This window comes from Marmota monax, unplaced genomic scaffold (genome assembly GCF_021218885.2).
Source record: "Marmota monax isolate L192 unplaced genomic scaffold, Marmota_monax_Labrador192_F-V1.1 WCK01_AAM20220418_F8-fsc00225, whole genome shotgun sequence".
Taxonomy (NCBI): Eukaryota; Metazoa; Chordata; class Mammalia; order Rodentia; family Sciuridae; genus Marmota; species Marmota monax.
The window spans coordinates 214,524-235,381 of NW_026694524.1; the positions used below are offsets into that span (position 1 = coordinate 214,524).

The 20,858-nt window shown below is 40.4% G+C and overlaps 1 protein-coding gene across 2 annotated transcripts; it reads right to left on the reverse strand.

Moving 5' to 3' along the window:
* Positions 1–572: 572 nt before the first annotated feature.
* Positions 573–19,192, reverse strand: Rgn (regucalcin). Of its 2 annotated transcripts, none has more exons than XM_046420199.2 (7): positions 19,017–19,192; positions 16,392–16,569; positions 13,752–13,934; positions 4,707–4,922; positions 2,562–2,693; positions 2,075–2,229; positions 573–1,221 (listed from the first exon to the last, which is right to left on the reverse strand). In XM_046420199.2, exons 2-7 carry the CDS (start codon positions 16,552–16,554, stop codon positions 1,171–1,173), a joined length of 900 nt encoding a protein of 299 aa, XP_046276155.1. In that variant the 5' UTR covers positions 16,555–16,569; positions 19,017–19,192; the 3' UTR covers positions 573–1,170. The 2 variants fall into 2 exon arrangements, with proteins under 2 accessions (XP_046276155.1, XP_046276154.1); XM_046420198.2 differs by lacking the exon at positions 19,017–19,192 and adding an exon at positions 17,673–17,809.
* Between the last annotated feature and the right edge of the window lie 1,666 nt (positions 19,193–20,858).

Consider the following 20,858-nt stretch of genomic DNA (forward strand, 5'->3'; position numbering starts at 1 on the left):
ATATATCTGACAAAATATACACATATGTATATATATACATATACATGACAAGTTTGTCAAATTGTACACTTTAAATATGTGTAGCCTAATTATAACTCAATAAAGCTACTTAAAAAATTCTCTCCAAGCCTGATGCTGAGGTGCATGCATATAATCCCAGTGACTTGTGAGGCTGAGGCAGAAGGAGCACAAGTGCAAGGCCAGCCTCAGCAACTTAGCAAGACCCTGTCTTCAAATGAAAAATAAAAAGGGCTGGGATGTAGCTCAACGGTAGAGTGCCCCAGGGTTCAATCCCCAGTACCAAAACCCAAATCAAACCAAACAAAAACAAAGCTCTCCAAAGTGTCATACTACTTTTATATCCAGTAGGTGGCAGTTGGAACCAGGAATTTTGCCAGAGTGTTAGCGTCTTATCCTCCAGTAGTACTTTAGTTTGTAAAATAACATATGGGAAGAGTAATAACAAGCAAAAAATAATAACAAACAGAACCAAACCCAAAAGAGTAATAATAAGGTAGGTTAGCTTCATGGTATATTTTATGAGATTATGATGAAAACAAAAAGGAACATAATTGTAATAAATCATTATCAAGTTTCTGTTTATTAGTTTTTGAATCTTTAGATAAAGTAAGTAGGGAATGCAGAATAAAGAACAGATATGGTCCCATTCCAACCACCCTGAGATACTTGTAAAAGTTAAGAGGCTGGTTGATAGTTGAACAACTCTTTTTTTTTTTTAATCTTTATTTAATCTTTTTTTAATGTGGTGCTGAGGATCGAACCCAGTGCCTCATGCATGGCAGGCTAGTGCGCCACTACTTGAGCCACATCCCCAACCCCTGATAGTTGAACAACTCTTTGCATTTTTATAAGACCTTTTACTGAAAGTCTTAGAGTGTGTTAACAAAACCACCTGACATCCCCTGTTAAAAATGCTATACTTTAAAAAAAAATGTAAATTAATGTGGCAGGGTTATAGCTTAGGGGAAAAAGCATGTACTTAGTATGCATGAGGCCCTGAGTTCAATCACTAGTACCCCAAAATTGTAAAATCAAAATTTAACCCTGTTAATATCATTGCTTCATTTTTCTAATCTAGATTGAAATTTCAGCCCCAGTATTCTCTGCTTGTCTTCAAAGCCTCATTCAGCATGAAGGAAAATCTGTTACTCATCCAGCGTAGGGATAGGGGGCAATTCCTTTGACCCCCAGGCCAGTTATCTGTTGGAAAAGAGAGAAACTCTGAAAAAAGTTAATTCACAAATATTCTTCAAAAGCATCCTCCTTCCCCATTGAACACAGGGGTGTTTAACCAATGAGCCACATCCCTAGCCTGTTTTAAAAAAATTTTTTTTGAGACAGGGTCACGCTAAGTTGCTCAGGGCCTTGCTAAATTGCTGAGGCTGGCTTTGAACTCTTGATCCTCCTGCCTCAGCCTCCTGGGTCTCTGGGATTACTCTCTGGGACCACAGAGACATCAAATTTATTTCTATCATCTTCCTACCTGTTAAGGAAGTGATTCCTATATTTCTACATTTCTTTTCAGCTCAAAAAAGTCTGTGATTTTTGTCAATGTTTGTTCTGTTGCAAAAATAAATTATCAAAAACCTGAAAATAGGGCTGGGATTGTGGCTCAGCGGTAGAGCACTCGCCTAGCAGGGGTGAGACCTGGGTTCAATCCTCAGCACCACATTAAAAATAAAAGGCATTGTGTTGTGTCCATCTACACCTGAAAAATAAATGTTAAAAAATCCCTGAAAATATTCTTAAGATATAAAAATAATCAAGTGATCTTGTAAACATGTTTCAGACATCAGTTTTCCAAGCTCATTTTATTCATTTGATGGATACTAACAAATACTACTAAAGCTCAAAAATATTTTAAAATACTGTACAAAGTAGGTTAAATATATCATCCTGGACTCTAGGTAACAGCCTAAAAAATCTAAATAAAATACTTTTAGGTCTAGCATGATAAGCTTAACACATCAACTAGAATTATGTTTTGAAAGTATGCAAAAGCACCACTCAGTTCTCTACCTCACCCCCCAAATAAAAGAAATAGTTATATTACCTTGAAAATTCCACCAGCTTCAGGTTGCCTCAGAAGACTCTCAGAGTCCATTCCATCCCGGGCACAGGTGACATACATTTCAGAGTAATCCTTTCCTCCAAAGCAGCATGAAGTTGTTTTGTCAACAGGCAACTTCACTGTTTGGAGTCTTTTCCCTAAATTGCCAAATAGTTTATTTGAAGTTTAGTTCTAAAAGATTCCAACCTGTAAAGTATTTCTGGACCCCTTGTGGAGTTCTAAGAAGACCATACAGGTCAGAACTCATCCATGTATTTAAGTTGCCTTCCCTGATGATTTATTTTGAGCAAAGAGACTTACCTCTATAGGAAAAGAAGTTCTGCTTGTAAATTTTGGGTTATATCTTTGGCCTTTTCTAAAATCATCCAGATGAGACCAGTGAATATATCTCTAACTTTACTAGTAATGAAGTCCCTAGCATCTGGTGCTTTCTAGACTTGGCAAAGATTGCACTTTGCTGTGGGCCTACCTGTCTCAGGATCTAAACGAATCACTCTTCCTCCATTGTAGCAGGCCACCCAAAGCTTCCCCTCAGTGTCAATACACATTCCATCTGGGATTTGCTCATCTTTCTCCAGCTTGTAAACACTTCTTCGGTTGGCTATGGTTAAAATAACAAAACCAAAAACACAAGAAAGCAACAGGCCATTCAATACAGAGAATCACACAATGAACTCTTAAGCTGATTATAAATACTGATCACCTCTGCTTATCCAGTGTCTGGCATGTGAACAAAGGATTATTACCACATGATTTGGGGTGAATTAACTCCCTTTTGTTTTGGTACAGACATATGTGCCTCAGCTTTCAGAAGAAGATGGAAAAAAAGAATTATTTTATTTTTGTGTTTCTGGGGATGGAATTCAGGGCCTCACATATGCTAGGCAAGTGTTCTACCTCTGAGTTTGTCCTCCAATCCAAGTAAACTTCTTTGTTTTTGGTACTATTTGGTACTGGGGATTGATTCTTGGCATATTTTACCATTGAGCTACATCCCCAGTCCTTTTTATTCTTTATTTCAAGACAGAGTCTCACTAGATTTCTGAGGCTGGCCTTGAAGTTGTGATCCTTCTGCCTCAGCCTGCTGAGTTGCTGGGATTACAGGCATGGGCCACTGTGCCCAGCTCCAAGTAAACTTCTTAATAAAATATCAATCGAGCAGAGAGGAGGGTGTGTGTGTGTGTGTGTGTGTGGGAAGACGGTAGAATTAAATGGACATTATTACCCCTATGTATGGGTATAATTGCATGCATGGTGATTGTACATCATGTACAACCAGAGAAATGAAAAGTTGTGCTCCATTTGTTTAAAAAAATAAAATAAATTAATAAAAATATCAATAGGTAGTTATCTTTGAGACTGACCTGAACTAAGGCCCTGTAGGCCCATCTCAGATACTCTTTAGTCTTGTGGTTACACTTTTGCTGTTTTAGTTACAAAAATGCCTACTTTGATTAAGTCTAAGATCTATAAAGCAACTTAATGGTGAACAAATTGTGCCCTCAAACTAGGAAGATATATGAGATTTTTTTTTCTGCCTGACCACATGTTCCAAAATCAAGACTAAATATTAGAAGAAATTGCATAGGAAAGGAGGGACATCCTGAAACCCATTGCCTGGTTAAAGTGGGGGATCATGGTATACAAAAAAACACACATCAAAAAGTACAGGACTGGGTGGTGCATGCCTGTAGTCCCAGCAACTCAGGAGACTGAAGCAAGAGGATCACAAGTCTAAGCAACTTAGCAAGCCCCTCTCTCAAAATAAAAAATAAAAAGGGCTGAAGATGTAGCTCAGTGGTAAAGTGTTTCTGTGTTCAACCCTCCTTACCAAAGGAAAAAAAAAATCAGGTCACTACAGTAATCAGATTGAAATATAATGGAAAAATGTTCAAACCATGTGTAAGGAAAATGGATAAAAACAGTCATAAAAAAGAACACTACATATTTCAAAGCAAAAGTATCTGTACTAGAATATTTTACCTCTGATTAAATCTGCATGGAGAGCCTTGTGATTTTTTTCAAGTCATTTTTATGATTGGTTTTGCTCTTTTGGTCTGGCACCTTTCATCAAACAGTTCAAGGACTCCCTTCTAGATTTTTCTAAATAATTCCTTCCTTCCTAGTTTCCAAATATGTCTTATTTACAGCACATTGATGGAATTGAACCAACCTGTAACTGCTTTTCTGTTTTCAAAGTTGTTAATTTGTCTCTGAGTACTAGTCCATGATCATGTAAAGTACAAATAAAGATTATGAACCAAACTCTAATTTTCTTTTATCTCACACTGTTCTATATTATTGGTCTTTAGGTACTTCTGTTAGAACAGGATTCTTTTTCCAGAGAATACCTTTCTGATGATGGTGGAAAGAAAGGATTAATGGTCTATGCATATTAGGCCAATCTTGACCACATTTTCATTGTGTTGAGGGCCACAGTTTAGCAGTTCAGTTAAGTCTGTGTAATCATTATTATATGGGAATAATAACATTGGAAAATTCTGTATTTGACAGTAAGGACCTCTTCACATGGGTTGAGGAAGAGGTGCCTTACTAATCACAAACATGAAAAATATACCAGAAGTATTGAGAAAAATAATGATAAAGTACATACAGATCTGTCCTGTCTGCAGGTTGTAGTCAAAGGCATCCACAGAGTAGGATAGGCTGTCAATGTAATAAAAGATTTTGTGGTCCAGGGACCAATCCAACCCATTGGAAATGTCCACTTGGTCAAAGTACTTCTTCACATGGTGGTCAGGAAAGAGAGAGTACAGGGACCCTTGGTGTCGCTCAAGTACTGCTGGGGCTGTTTCCTCGGCCATGGTACCTACAAAAACCAAAGAGCACTGAGCTGGGCCCCACAGTATCTCATTCCATGCACAACACCATTCTTTCTCATCAGAGATCCTTTCCAGTGTTTAAATCAAGGGAATTGCCAGGTATAGTAGCACACGCCTCTAATTCCAGTGGGCTGGGAGGCTGAGGCTGGAGGATTGCAAATTCCAAGCCAGCCCCAGCAAGTTAGTGAGGCCCTAAGCAACTTAGAGAGACCCTGTCTCAAAATAAAAAAAATAGAAATAAAAATAGGGGCTGAGGTTGTGGCTCAGTAGTAAGAGCATTTGCCTAGCATGTGTGAGGCCCTAGGTTCGATTCTCAGCACCACATACAAATAAATGAATAAAATAAAGGTTCATAACATCTAAAAATATTTAAAAAAAGAAAAGGAGTGTATGTGTGTGTGTGTGTGTGTGTGTGTGCATCTTTTTTTTAGAGAGAGAGAGAGAGAATTTTAATATTTATTTTTTAGTTTTCGGTGGACACAATATCTTTGTTTGTATGTGGTGCTGAGGATCAAACCCGGGCCACATGCATGCCAGGCGAGCGCGCTACCGCTTGAGCCACATCCCCAGCCCCATAGGTGTGCATCTTAAAAAAATAAAAATAAAAAGGGCTGGGGATGTGGCTCAGTGGTTAATCGCCCCTGGGTTCAATCCCTGGTACCAAATAAAAAATAAATAATCTTAAAAAAATAAACCAGGAAATTACTATACATCTCAAGTTGGGATACACATCATATATATGTATATATGCATATATATTTACTTTTTTGTGGTACTAAGGATTGAACCCAGGGGTGCTCTATTGAGCTAAATCCCCAGCCCTATTTATTTATTTGGTACTGGGGATGGAACTCAATGGTGCTTAACCACTGAGCCATATCCCCAGCCCTTTATTTTTTGAGACAGGGTCTCATTAAGTTGCTTAGGGCCTCACTAAGATGCTGAGGCTGACCTCGAACTTGTGATCCTCTTGCCTCAGCCTCCTAAGTCACTGGAATTACAGGCATGAGACACCATGCCTCACTCTTTATTTTTTCAGGCAGGGTTTCATTAAGTTGTTGAAGGTCTCCCTAAATTGCTGAGCTGGCCTTAAACTTGCAATTTTCTTGACTCTGCCTCCTGAGTCACTGGGACTATAGACAAGCACCACTACACCAAATTTAGGTTTTACATTTTTAAAAATGACAAATACCTTGCTTATAATGCAAATTAAATCTATGCTGAGGGTCTGGGGTTGTGGTTCAGTGGTAGAGCATGTGTGAGGCACTGGGTTCAATCCTCAGCACCACATACAAATAAAATAAAGGTATTAAGAAAAAATTATGCTGAGACATCCCGATTCCTAATAAGATGGGGTAGACATGTGCCAACTTCATTTTCTCCTACTGAGAACAACTCTAAAACCTGGACAACATGCATGGTACAGCTATTTATTTATTTATTTATTTATGTATCACTAGGGATAGAACCTGAGGCCTTGTGCATGCTAGGCAAGTGCTTTACCACTGAGCTACATCACCAGCCCTTATATTTTTATTTATTTATTAGTATATTTTTAGTTGTTGATGGACATTTATTTTATTCATTTATTTATATGCAGTGCAGAGAATTGAACCCAGTGCCTCACACATACTAGGCAAGCTCTCTACCACTGAGCTACAATTCCAGTCCCCTAATTTTTATTTTGAAGGGTCTTACTAAGTTGCTTAGGGCCTTGCTAAGTTGCTAAAGCTGACCTTATTCTTCTCCTGCCTCAGCCTCCTTAGTCACTGGGATTACAGGCATATACCACCATGCCTGGTCAAGAAAAGGAAAATCTTGAAGCTCAGAGGGCATGGAAGAAGCACCTGGGTTATTTTCCATTCTGTTTTCTCCTTTTTCTCATGCACCAGTCTCTAGACAGTTTGCTAGCAGGGGTAGCAACAGCAGAGTGGCCAGAAATAGGAAACTACAGGAATCAAAACTCTGAAAGAAGGGGATATTCCTTTCCATTTGGTTATGCTGCATGCCAAGCACTTTCACTTTGATTCTTTTTTAAACCCTTTGCTTTTAAATTCTTTTCTTCTCTGTCCTTTTGCTGCTTGGCCCCATAGGCAGCATCATCATAGAAATGGGTGGTTTCTGGCTAGAGAAATGAAAAGGAGAGCTCCAGGAAACTGGAAAGTACTGAGAGATAATAAAGAGGCAGTTGCTGAGGAATGCAATCCTCCAAAGCTATTTAGGAACGCCTAGGCTCACCCCCAATTTGTACATACATGTATTGGATTCTAATCAGTATATTAAAGATTTGGGGCCCAGCGTGGTATAATTCCAGCTATTTAGGAGGCTGAGGCAGGAGGATTACAAGTTCAAGGCCAGCCTGGGCAACTTAGTGAGACCCTGCCTCAAAATAAAACAAAAAAGAGGGGCTTGGGATGTAGCACAGAGGTAGAACCTTCTTGTGTTCAATTTCCAGAACCACCACCAACAAAAACAACAAAAAAGATTTTTGGAGTGAAGCCAATGGACCTTCTATACCAGACCGATTACTGACAGGCACACATATGGGACAGATGCTCATAGTACCTAATAGAAAGCATGTTGGAATTTGTGGTCTTACCCTAAACATATATAGTGCCTGCTAAGACAATTATAACAACATGTTCTATAGGATTTAAACAGGACTCAGGGGCTTCTCATATTCAAAATGTCTAAGATACAACAGAAGATGATTTGATACTATAGTTTGGGTATTGGATGTCCTTAAAGGTCCATGTGTAACAGGCTTGGTCCCTAGGGTGGTGCTACTAGGAGGTGCTGTGGATCTTTAGGAGGTGAGGTCTCATGGGAAGTCCTTAGGTAATGGGGTGGGGGGTGCCCTTGAAGGGGATTGTGGGACCCTGGCTGGTCTAGTCACTCTTTGCTTCTTGACTCAGGAGGTGAGCAGTTTGCTGTGTTATGCATTTCTACTATGATGAGCTGCTTCACCAGAGACTCAAAACAATGGGTCATGAACTGGGACCTCCAAAACTGTGTGCCCAAATAAAATTTTTCTCTTCTTTTTAAATTTTTACAAATTTTCTTTAGTTATATATGGACACAACGCTTTTATTTATTTTTATGTGGTGCTGAGGATCAAACCCAGTGCTTCACACATGCTAGGCAAGCGCTCTACCATTAAATTACAACTCCAGATCCAAAAACTTTTCTCTTTACAAGTTGATTCCCTCAGATATTTTGTTATAGTGACAGAAAACTGACTAATACACTTGGTAACATAAAGAGACATGGAAATAAACTCACATAGGAAACTACAATCAACAGATGCTGAAAATGATATGGCAGATGTTGGAATTATTTCACAAAGACTACTACAACTCAAAAACAGTCTTCAAACAAAACTCAAAATTGAAAATATCAGCAAGGACATACAAGATATAAAGAATAACCAAATGAAGATTTAAGAAATGATTTTTTTGAGACTGATTTTTTTTTATTTTGTCCAGACTGGCCTCAAACTCCTGGGCTCAAGTAATCTACCTGCTTTAGACTCCCAAGTAGCAGGGACTATAGGTATGCATCCCCACATCCAGCTTAGAACTGAAAATTTTAGGATTGACTCAATAGCAAAATAGTGATGACAGAAAAGAATCAGTGTTCCTGATGATAGACAAATAGAAATTATACTATCTGGGACTAGGGGAATAGCTCAGTGGTAGATAGTATGCTTAGCATGTGCAAGGCCCTAAGTTCAATCCCCAGCTCCCCATCCCCTGCAAATATTATACAATCTGAACCGGAGAGGAAGAGAAAAAATATTGGAAGAAAAAGGAACAGAGCCTCAGGGATCAATGGAACAAAAAGGCTAATGCATCACCGCCCCCACCACGCTTGGGGAAAAGCATAAAACTATAGATCCAAGAATGTGAGCAAGCCTGGCATGGTGGTACATACCTGTAATCCTGGAGGCTGAGGAAGGAGGATTGTAAATTCAAAGCCAGCCTCAGCAACTCATTGAGGCCCTAAGCAACTCAGTGAGACCCTGTCTCTAAATAAAATACAAAAAGGGCTGAGGATGTGGCTCAGTGGTTAAGTGCCCTTGGGTTTAATACCTGGTATAAAAATAAAATGGTGAGCGAGGGCTGGGGTTGTGGCTCAGTGGTAGAGCACTTGCCTAACACATGTTAGGCACTGGGTTTGATCCTCAGCATCACATAAAAATAAACAAATGAAATAAAGGCATTTTGAAAAAGAAGGTGAGCAACTCCAAACCAGGATAAATGCATGCTTAGACACATAATCAAATTGCTGAAAATTAAAATCAAATTTGTAAGCAATGAAAGAAAAATGACACATTACACATAGGGGAATAATGATTTCAGAGACAAAGAAAGGAACTAAATATTTAAAATGGTCAGTTTACTAAGAATATATAGTAATCCTAAACGTGTGTGTGCTTAACAACAGAGCTTCAAAATACGCAAAGCAAAAGTCAGAAGTGGGGATCTAGCTCAGTTGGTAGAATACTTGCCTCGCATGCACATGGCCCTGTGTTCAATCCCCAGCATCACACACATAGAAAAAGTCAGAAGTGAAAGGAGAAATAGAAAAAATATAGAATTATTGTTGGAGACTATCACCATTCTTTTCTCAGTAATAGATACAAGTAGATATAAAATCAGTAAAGACATAGAAGAATGGAATACCCTCAGCCAATTGAATCTAATTGATATCTGTAGAACACTCCATCCAACAACAGAAGACACATTCTTCTCAAATGCATATAGAATATTTTATTTATTGTAGTCATTATTCGATATTCTGAACTTGAGTGTGACCTCAGGGAACAGAGCAGAATCTGACTATAATGAAGAAACTGGAAAGCTCACCTACTGTATCATATATCATCTGAAAGAAAAGCAAGTTAGAGGAGGAAAATGAATTATAAATGGGAAACCTGAATAGCAAGCAAGACCAGGTAGTTCTTCCAATCCTGGGAAGAAGGATGATCACAGAGCAATTTCTTGTTATAGGACATTTGAGTTTGTTTCATGAATATTCATCTACACTATCTGTCTCACAGGAAGAGATGCCTGGAACATGAATGTGAAAGGCCTCCTTGGAAAGGGCTTTTCCTTATTGAGAGAGAATAACCTGGTGTGTGCTTTACCATGTAGTAATGAGCACAGACATGTCAGACCTTGGGTGTGGTGATACTTCCAGGGTATGATCACCAGGAGACTCCTTCTAGACTGTCAGATGTCTCTTTTCTGGGCCTGAGACATTTCTAAGCACCTGCTGAGAACTATGACCCTTCTCTTGAAAAATGTCCCCAGGTGCTTCTGGCAGTGCATACCACCAGTAGGTACAACCATGATGACATAATTTTCAGGGGTTTTCTGATGACCCAGAGACTCCAGATTAAGAACTCAGGTCTCAGGATGGGCCTGGTAGCTTGGAAGGCTGAGATAGGAGGACTGCATTTGAGACCACCCTCAGCAACTTAGTGAGGCCCTAAGCAACTTGGACAGAGCCTGTCTCAAAATAAAAACATAAGAAGGGCTGGGATTGTAGCTTAGGGATCAAGTGAACCCCCCTGGGTTCAATCCCCAGTATTGAGGACAGCAAAACAAAGCAAAACTCAGGCCTTAGAAGATATCTTTTTTCTCATAAAGTATCACAGAACTGTAAACTTCTAGGCATAAGGGAGAGAGAAAAAAATTGACTTCATTAGGAAGATCCAATTATATAGTAGAGGATAGGAAAGGCAGCAGAATACAACAGACACTAGTATGGCAATATGTAAATCAATGGATGTGTAACTGATGTGATTCTGCAATCTGTATATGGGGTAAAAATGGGAGCTCATAACCCACTTGAATCAAATTGTGAAATATGATATATCAAGAACTATGTAATGTTTTGAACAGCCAACAATAAAAAATTAAAAAAAAAAGATCCAATTATAATTCTTTATCTTCAAGCAATTACTGGCAGAAGGGCTTCTAGTGGCTTTTCATCTTTAACCTTTCAACCTGCCCTGCACAATATCTATGGTCATATAAAGTCCAGGAAGTTGGGGAACATTTTACAGCCAGCTGCTCAGATCTCATGTGCCTTCCATGGTGACAGTGAATGGAGCCAGGATAGTGTCATCAACAGCCATGAAGGGACAGCGTGGGAAGGTGGAAATATCAGGGACGAAGATCAACTTTGGCTAATTTATAAGGTTGTTAATGATGTAAGGTATATGTCTGAAGTGCAATATCTAATTTGAAACTGTTAACTAAAATTTTTTCAAAGCTGAATAGAAGTCATTCTGCAGCCATCATAGTCAAGATTGGTTCAAACAAGAATTAACAATGACTTAACAGAGCAATTTGGATGAGTACCAGAGCAATTTGGATGAGTACCAGAGTATTTGCTTGGATTTAAAGTATCTCTCCATGTTGCATCCAGCCTCAAGAAACCTAACTTTCTTTTTCAGTGCTAGAGATTGAACCTAGGGACACTCTACCACTGAGCTACATGCCCAGACCTTTTTTATTTCTTATTTTGAAGCAGGGTCTCACTAAGTTGCCCAGGCTGGACTGAAACTTGTGATCTTTCTGCTTTAGCCTTCCAAGTAGCTGGGATTTGGCTTCAAGATAGGTCCAAATGATCCCTGCCTCTCAGTATTAACACTCTTGTGTAGACCTCTCCATCCATCATTGTCTGTGTGATCCATATCAGACAGCAGAAACGATAATATATCACTTCTAGGATTTGTTATAAGACTATAGCTTTCATCCTGCATGTTTTTCTCCCCTGCCCCTCATCACTAGCTCTAGGGGAAGTCTGTCTTAAACAGTCCTATGGAAATACCCATGTAGTAAGAAATTGAAGATTCCCTCTTGTCCACCCCTATGTGAGTGAACCTGGAAGCAAATCCTCCAAGTTCCTTCAGAGAATCCATCCCCAGCTGACAGCTTGATTACAAGTTCATGAGACAGAATGAAACAGAATCATCTAGCTACACCCACATTCTTGACCTTCAGAAAATACGTGTGATAATATGTATTTGTTATTTTAAGCCACTAACTTTCAGGGTAATTTGCTACATAGTGATATAACTAACAAATCCTACAAACTGCTTATAAATTGCAGTGAAGCTGGGCATGGGTGTGGTGGCGCATGCTTGTAATCCCAGCTGCTTGAGAGGGAGGTTGAGGCAGGAGGATCTCGGAGTTCAAAGCCAGCCTCAGAAATTTAGCAAGGCCTTAACCAACTCAGTGAGACCTTGTCTCTAAATAAAATAAAATAAAGAGCTGAGGATGTGGCTCAGTGGTTTCATGTCCCTAGATTCAATGCTTGGTACCAAAAAAAAAATGCAGTAAAAAAACAGTTATTGTAGACAGGTGCAGAGGTACATAACTGTAATCCCAGCTACTTGGGAGGCTGAGACAGGAGGATCACAAGTTCAAGGCCAGCCTGGGCAACATAGTAAGACCCTGTCTCTAAATAAATAAATAAGGGCCAGGGATGTGGCTCAGTGGCAGAACACATCTGGGTTCAATCCCTACTGTCATACACACAAACCCACAAAACAAAGCAAAGCAAAACAAAACAAAACAAAACAAAACACACTTACTATGAAATAGAGAAATCTGACAGGACCTTAACCTGGTGACTAAAATTAACATCACCAATGAGGGGCAGAGGGACATCATGTGCCTCCACATGAGATACTCTGAGGACAGAACATCACTTACACAGTATTCCAGCCAAGAGTGAATAACATTAAACTAATCACAAGGAAACATCAGATTACTACAAAATGAAGAATGTTCTATTAAAAAAAGTGTTGGGGGAGTTAGGTGGGACTGAATCCTTTAAAAATGGTAATGCCATAAAAAACAAAGAAAGCCCATGGAAGTGTTCCAGATTAGAGGATGAAAAGATAAGGCAAGAAAGTCTAACACACTATCCCAGATTTGATCCTTTATTAAAAGGAGAAAAATTCTTTTTGTGTGTGTGCTGCTGGGGATTGAACCCAGGGCCTTGGCATGCTTAGGTACTCCCTCCACTACTCAGCTATACTCACAGCCCAAAAAATTCTATAAAGGATATTTGGTCAATTCACATAACTAAAATATAGACAGTACATCAGATAAAGTTATTGAATCAATGTTAAACTTCTTCACGTTGGAAGAATATATTATTTTTCTTGGGAAATTCACACTCAAGTAGTCTAGGGGTAAAGACTCATGATTTATATGCAACATATTCTCAAATGATTCTGGAGATAGTTAAGTTTAGACAGAGCAAATGTTAAAGGAAGAGGAACAAAATGTTAGCAGGTGATTTTAGGCAAAAGGTGTACAGTTGTTTTAGTATTATTACATTTTTCCTGTAAATTTGTTTTTGTGTGTGGTACTGGGGATTAAAATCAGGGTTTCACACGTGCTAGGCAAGTGCTCTATTATTAAACTACACCCCAAGCCCTTTTTATTTTTATTTTAAGACAACCTCGCTAAGTTGCCCAGACTGACCTTTAACTTTCTGCTGCCTCAGCCTCCTGAGTATTTGGGATTACAGCATGCACAGTGGCACTAGCTCTGTAAAATTGAAATTATTTCCAATTTAAAGGGACTGGGGATGTAGCTCAGTGGTAGAGTGCTTGCTTGCCTAGCATGTCTGAGGTCCTAGGTTTCATCCCCTGCACCACAAAAACAAAACAAACAAACAAAATCTAAGACCCTCTTGAATAACACTTTGACTACTACAGCAGTGAGAACTTTCCAAGTCATAGTGTTTCCTTCAAATCTCAGCAAGCAGATGCTAGAAAAAAACCATACCAGCAAAGTATCTCCCAGCGGGATCCACCTTCCCATCATTGAATCGATTATTTTTCTTGTCTTTATCCACTGTAGCCAGCACAACTACTGATTGATCCTCCCAGTTCAAAGCACAGAACTTTGTTCCAACTGTGGCGACATAGCCTCCTGACTGGCGGAGGGCCACTGAGCTGACTGGGGTATCTGTAGAGGCAAAAGCAATAGTTAGAAGACAACAAACAGTCCAGTGGCTAAGCAGCACACTGAGGCCATGATGTTACCTGACATCTCTTAAAGAAGGACTCTACTGATTTTGATAATGGGAGCGTTCTCTTCCTCCTGTTGAATAGCAAAGGCTACATAACTCAATATATTTTTTTGAGCATGAACTCTATATGCTGTTTTGGGTAGCAAAGATAGGAAGGTGAATATGATCCAACTCCTTTGAAAGCTCCCAGGCTCAGGGGAGAAGAGAAGTCAAACCACAGCAACTGAGGCTGGGCATGTGGCTCTATGGTAGAGTGCTTGCCTAGCATGCATGAGGCCCTGGGTTCAAGACCCTGCACCAAAACAAAACAAAACAAAAAAAATCACTGCAGCCTCAATACACCTGGGCAGGCACTACCTCAAATCTACAGAGTGAGTCCCTAATCTCGGGGTACCAAAAGAGTCCACATAGAGTGAGTGATACTCAATTTGCCTGACTTCCAGGAAATTTGGAGACTTGAACTTTAGTTCCAGAAAATAGGTTTTGTGACATCTCTCTTCTTCGATACAATACTTGTCTTTTTCAGTGCTGGGATGGAACTCAGGACTTCGAGCATGCTAGGGAAGTGCTCTACCACTGAGTTTTACCCCCAGATATTTTTCCGTATCTAACTGAACATTGCTTCTCAAATCTTGTTTGGGAGATAAACATGGTAAAAATAGCAGAAATGTAGATGTAGTGATAATATAGTAACACCTCTTCATTATGTTACTATATTTTGTATTTTTAAAATTTAGATTTTTCTGGGTTTAATATTTTTCCATGTATAACAAAGCTTTTTTTTTTTTTTGCAGTGCTGGGGATCAGCTATTTTTTATATATATTTTAAAGTGGAGAGATGAGTTACTATGGAGAGAAGTCAAAGGAAATGAATTTATTAGAATTTATTTTGAAAACATTTCCTAAACACCTAATCAATTGGTGTAGAGTACTGGGCTCTCTTAGTTCAAAACCCTGCTCAAAGATCAAGTCAAGTTATTGAGGGTACCAAGGAATGTGCAGGACACTATTAGGAGGGTCAGACCCTCCTCAAGGATCTTATTCTATAGACTAAGACCAAGCAACTGCTGACATCACAAGCCCTTTTCATGGTTTGGGGTGGAGTGCTTTACAGATGAGGGGTAGACATGTGTACATACTGGAAAAGAGAACTAGGGGCTGGGTGTGATGGTGCATGCCTGTAACCCCAGCAGCTCAGGAGGCTGAGGCAAGAGGATTGCTAGTTCAAAGCCATCCTCAGCAACTTAACAAGGCACTAAGAAACTCAGTGAGACCCTATCTCTAAATAAAATACAAAAAAGGACTGGGGAATGTGGCTCAGTAGTTAAGCACCCCTGGCTTCAATACCTGGTATCAAAAAAAAAAAAAAAAAAAAAAAAGAAAGAAAGAAAGAAAGAAAAGAAAAAAAGAGAACTAGGGAAGGCAATTCCCTCCATCCTCCAGGTCACAGTCATTTTGCCCCAAGCAGCAGTCATATTCCCTAGGAGAATTAAAAGGCTGCTTCCAGGCTGGGGTGTAGCTCAGTAGCAGAGTGCATACTTAGCATGTGAAAGGGGTCCATTCCCATCACCACCCCCACACTCCCTGCCCAGAAAGTTTCAGTTTTCCAACTGAATTCATGGGCAGAAATCAGGAATTCCCAAGGTTACAGGAATTCCTGATATCTTTTCCCATGAACACAATAATGAAAACAAGAAACTTCTTTCTCTTTTGATAATTACACCAGCTCATTGCCTTGGGCCACAGAAAGCAATAAACTCCTTCTCTGGAAAGTGCAGGGACCTAAATGGTATCACACTGAAAGGCACATGAAATTCCATCAGGAATTCTACATTTGTGCAGTGATCAAAGTTAGTCTTGGTTGATGATTTTGAAGTTCAGAAACTCTTATTTTCACACTCACAGAAGGGATATGTTTTTTATTTTTTTATTATTTTGAAAATTAAGATAGGTGGCCTTTGAAGTATCACTAACCAAGTCTTCCAATTTTCAGTGCTGTTATCTAAAGATGTTAAGGGAAGATAGCTACTATAGTTCCTCCACAGCAAAACAAAACTGGAGGCCTGGAGGTGCAGCTCAGTGGTAGAGCACTTGCCTAGCACGCACTAGGCCCTGGGTTCCCTCCCCAACACTGCAAAAAGAAAAAAACAACCAATCAAACAAAACTGTGAATATGCCCCTCACTTTTTAAGTGGATGAGGGAAGCATTGATGATCCATAATTTACTTCTGGGTCAAAGTGAGAGAACACAGAACTCTGACACAGAGAATGTGACAATCGAAAAGGTCTTGAAGCACATTAAGTATGCTTTAACAAGAATCCCAGGGGAATGACAAACAAGGAGACCATCCCTCCCCTAACTGTAAAGATGTGAGGGCAAACTTCATCCTTACCCACGGTCATTCGCTGCACTTGGTTGGTGAGCAAATTCCAACGGCACACCTTTTTTGCAGGAATGTCTACGAAGAGCAGAGAGTTGGATGATTCTTCCCATACTGGAGACTCACCACATCGGCAATTCTCTGGCAAAACACACTCGATCTTAATGGAAGACATTGTCGTGGGAGAGACCTATTGAAGGTAACAGAGATCAGATGAAATGTAATTGCATAGACCAAATTCAGCACCACACCTGTTTTAAAACCCAATACAGACTACACATATAGCTTGTTTTATGGTATTTTGCAGATATTGCATTTTTACAAATTGAAAGTTTGTGACACCCTGAGTGGAACAAACCTATTGGTTTTGTTCTAACAGTTCAGATAATACTGAACATTTTTTTAGCAATAAAATATTTTAAATTAAGCTATGCACATTTTAAGCATAATGCTATTTCACACTTAATAGAATACTGGATATTTTAAACATAACTTTTTTTTGGTACCAGGGATTAAACCCAGGGCTGCTTAACCACTAAGTAACATCCCCAGCCCATTATTATTATTATTATTATTATTATTATTATTATTATTTGAGACAGGGTCTTGCTAAGTTGCTTAGAGCCTCCATAAGTTGCTGAGGCTGGCTTTGATCCTGCAATCCTCCTGCCTCAGCCTCCTGAGCTGCTGGGATGATAGGCATGAGTCACTGTGCCCTGTTCGTAAACGTAACTTTTTTTTTTTTGTAGTTGTAGATGGACAAAATGCCTTTATTTTATTTTTTAATTTTTATGTGGTGCTGAGGATTGAACCCAGTGTCTCACACATGCTAGGCAAGCACTTTGCACTGAGCTACAGCCCCAGTCCTAAACATAACTTTTATTATTAGACAATTTACTCTATTGCAGTGTTCTGGAAGTGAACCTGAAATCTCTCTGAGATATGCCTTTTTTTTTTTTCAATTACTGGGGGTTAAACCTGGGACCGTGCACATGCTTGGCAAGCAGTTTACCACTGAATTATACCCCCAGTCCTTTTAAAGTTTTATTTTGAGACAGGTTCTCGCTAAGCTGCCCAGGCTGGCCTCAAACTTGTCATCCTCCTGCCTTAGCCTCCCAAGTAGCTGGGATTACAGGCATATGCCACTGCACTTGCCACCTGTTTCATTAGAACTGGAAAGGCAAGGCATACTTTCCCAAAGTCAGAACAAGATAGGCAATGTGACAGGAGGAGACATGTAGGAGGAAGAAAGAGCTGATAAGAGATAACACGAGACAGCTTCAGTCAACTTACCAGTGGGATTTTCTTTTTTATAAAGAAGAAAAAAAGTATCCACACCTTGGTGCTAGTGACCCTCAGAAAGCAGAGCTGGCTGTTCAGATAGTGCAAGGCCACCCTTTATGCCAGCACCCTGGTCCCCAAAGTAGGTCAGGGGCGGGCAATTCTCTCATTGGTGGCTGACTTGGGTGTCTGCAGGTCACCTTCTCTTGCTTGTTCCCCCTTACCCATCTGTCGGTGCTATTGATCCCCCTTGGAGGCCAGGACCTTCCTGATCTACATTTTTAGAAATATGTTCACCAATGATAATACACTGAATTAGAACTAATATCCAGGGCTGAGTGTAGCTCAGTGGTAGAGCACTTGCCTAGCATGTGCTAGGCCCTGGGGTTCAATACCCAGCATAACTCCCTCCCCCTCAAAAAAATACCTCCTAACATCCATTTTCAAAATCAGGCAATGCTGGGGGCTGGGGTTGCAGCTCAGTGGTAGAGTGCTTGCCAACCACGTGTGAGATATTGGGTTTGATCCTCAGCACCACATAAAAATAAATAAAATAAAGGCATTATGTCCATTTACAATTAAAAAATTATTTTAAAAAAAGAAGAAAAAAACAGGCAATGGAAGGGGTGGTAAAAGGACATTAGCAAGGTACAAGTGGTGGAGGAACCAACAGCCCCTCTGCTATGTCTTGCTTCCTAAGAAGGCATGGTGCCAGTTTGGCAAAGAGTCTTGAACACAGGCAAGGAACATTCTATGCTGGGACTTTAGGCCAGAGATGGTGATGAGTGAACTGGGAGAAGAAAAAGAAAAATTATCCAGGAAAAAAAAAAACACATCAGATAAGCATCCCATGTGAAAGGCAACTTTCCTCTTTCCCCAAGTCTTCCTTGAGTGAGCGGGCTTCCAGTGCTGATAAAAATTTCCTGCAATTTCATGCTTCTGTCTTATATCTGCTTTGAGCTAAGAAGTCATCCACATGGGTGGGCAAATGAATAGAAGACAGAGAAAAAAGGAAAAATAATCTTTGGTTTAATGTTTCCTTCAAAAACACTTTTTTTTTTTAAACTCACAGCTCAAACTCAGATACTGCCTGCCAGCCTCCTAGCATCTGGAATGTTCATTGGCTGTTAAATATTGGCTCAGACTCCAAAGGCCTTCATGCTATCAGTCTTAGATAAGCCTCAAGATCAGACAAGCGCTTTTGCAATAGTGACTTTCAACCCCAGGCTCTATCTCTATCTCTGTATCCTGCAAGTTGGGGGCTGCCAAATGTCCCATTTCTAACCCCTGCCCTGGCCGCCTAAGGGTGGCCAGGGCGGGGAGAGAGGGGACAAACATCAGGGGCCCGCACTGTACCTGGGGTATTTGTGCAGAGAGACAGGGTCTTTGCACAATCTGGTAGTGCCCCTGCAGCCTCGGGGCAACGATCACAGAAGCGCCAGCGATAGCGAGACACGGGGAAGCTGCAGGCTGAGCTTGCCTTGTTCCTGGTGCGGAGCTCTGCTGTGGGCGCCAGGGCCTGTGGGAAGCGATCCCAGGGCACAGGATTGGGCACGATTGGGCACGGGGCAATCGATCTCCTTCCGGCTTCCCGCGGTTGGGAAATTGGGTCCTGTGGGTCTCAAACCGAAGTTGCCTGGGCCTTTCCTTTCCAGGGAGGGGGTGGGGAAGCAGGCCCAACCCGGGCACTCACCCAGGTCGGGTCGGGTGATTTATGCAGCAGCCAAAAGGTCTGGCAGAGGACCGCGGGGAGGGGAATCTCTGCCTGGGGCACTGTGACTGGGCAGGTGGATGACCTCAGGCCTGGAGACAGGTGCGGACAGCTACCCCACTTGCTGGCCCTTCCCTCTCCTGGGTCCAAAATTACATTCCTTTCCCACGGCTGGAAGAATCCTGCAAAGCCACTCTGGGAAGAGGTGGGGGTGTGTGTGTCGGTAGAGACTTAGGGTGCAAGGAACCTAAACTTTGGAGTTTGGACATATATCTAAAGTTCATCTCTTACTTAAGTCAACAACAACAAAAAGGTTATTAAAATGCCTAACAGGGTTCTGGTTAAATACAAACAGGTTAAAAAGGAAAGAACAAAGTGGTTAAACAAATCCTCCCTCTTCCCTAGTCAGGAAGACCCTGAAGGCTGGAGGTCAACTCTTGCAAAACTTCTCTTTGGTGGAGAAGAGAAGCTGCTTTATTTGACTTGATTTTAAAATTACATGGAATAAATGATCTTAAGCAGCATTCAGACTCATATTCCCCATCCCTGATCCTGCCACCTGATCATCCATACTTTCTTTGAATAACCCACAAGTTTAAAAGATTTTAAAATTCTCTTTTTTTTGCAGTGCTAAGAATGGAACCAGGGCCTCACATATGCTAGGCAAGCGTTCTACCATTGAGAGCACTGAGCTACAGCCCAGCCTCTAAGAGATTTTTTTTTTTTTTTTTTTTTTTTTTTAGTATGGAGAGCAGCAGACAGAATGGTGCCGGTCTCCAGGGACTAGAGGAGGAATTACCTGTCCTGGTGAAGTAAGGGAAACTTCTGGAGTGTTGAAAGCATTCTGTATACATGTAGAGGCTTGAGTTGCACAGGTGTATGTACTGTCAAAATCATTCAGTGGTACATTCATACATTTTATTGTATGTATTGAATCCAAGATCTACATTACCTCATTATTTATCTCTCCCAATTTAGTGTCCCGTTTCCCTGCCATTTGGACTATATTAAAATCCCTTAGTACATTAAAGCACTCAATTTGGCATTCTAACTTTCATTTACTAAGGAGGAAGGGCTAGAAATCAAGATTTAAAAGTACAAGAAAGCTCCATGAAATGGTGCTATCTCAGCTAAAATCTTGTTGTATTTTTTGCAGTGCTAGGGATGGGAAAAGACTTTTAAACTTTCTTCTTTAGCACTAGGGAATCTCTAGGATTCTGCTATGCTTCCCCCCACCCCCTTTCTCTTTTTCCAGAGCTGAGGATTGAACCCAGGGCCTCATGTGGTCTGAGCCATATGCCCAGCCTTATAATACTTTCTAAGAAGTTTCTTCCGATCCATGACTTCCTCTACCTCCTCAGTGCTAATGACCACCCCTATCTCATATCTCAGCCCAGCTGTCTCTTGGTGCTTTCTTCATAAGCAAGTTTTAAACTGCAAATTAAATTTATTTTATAACAGATAGCTATTTAGGTTATTTATTTCTT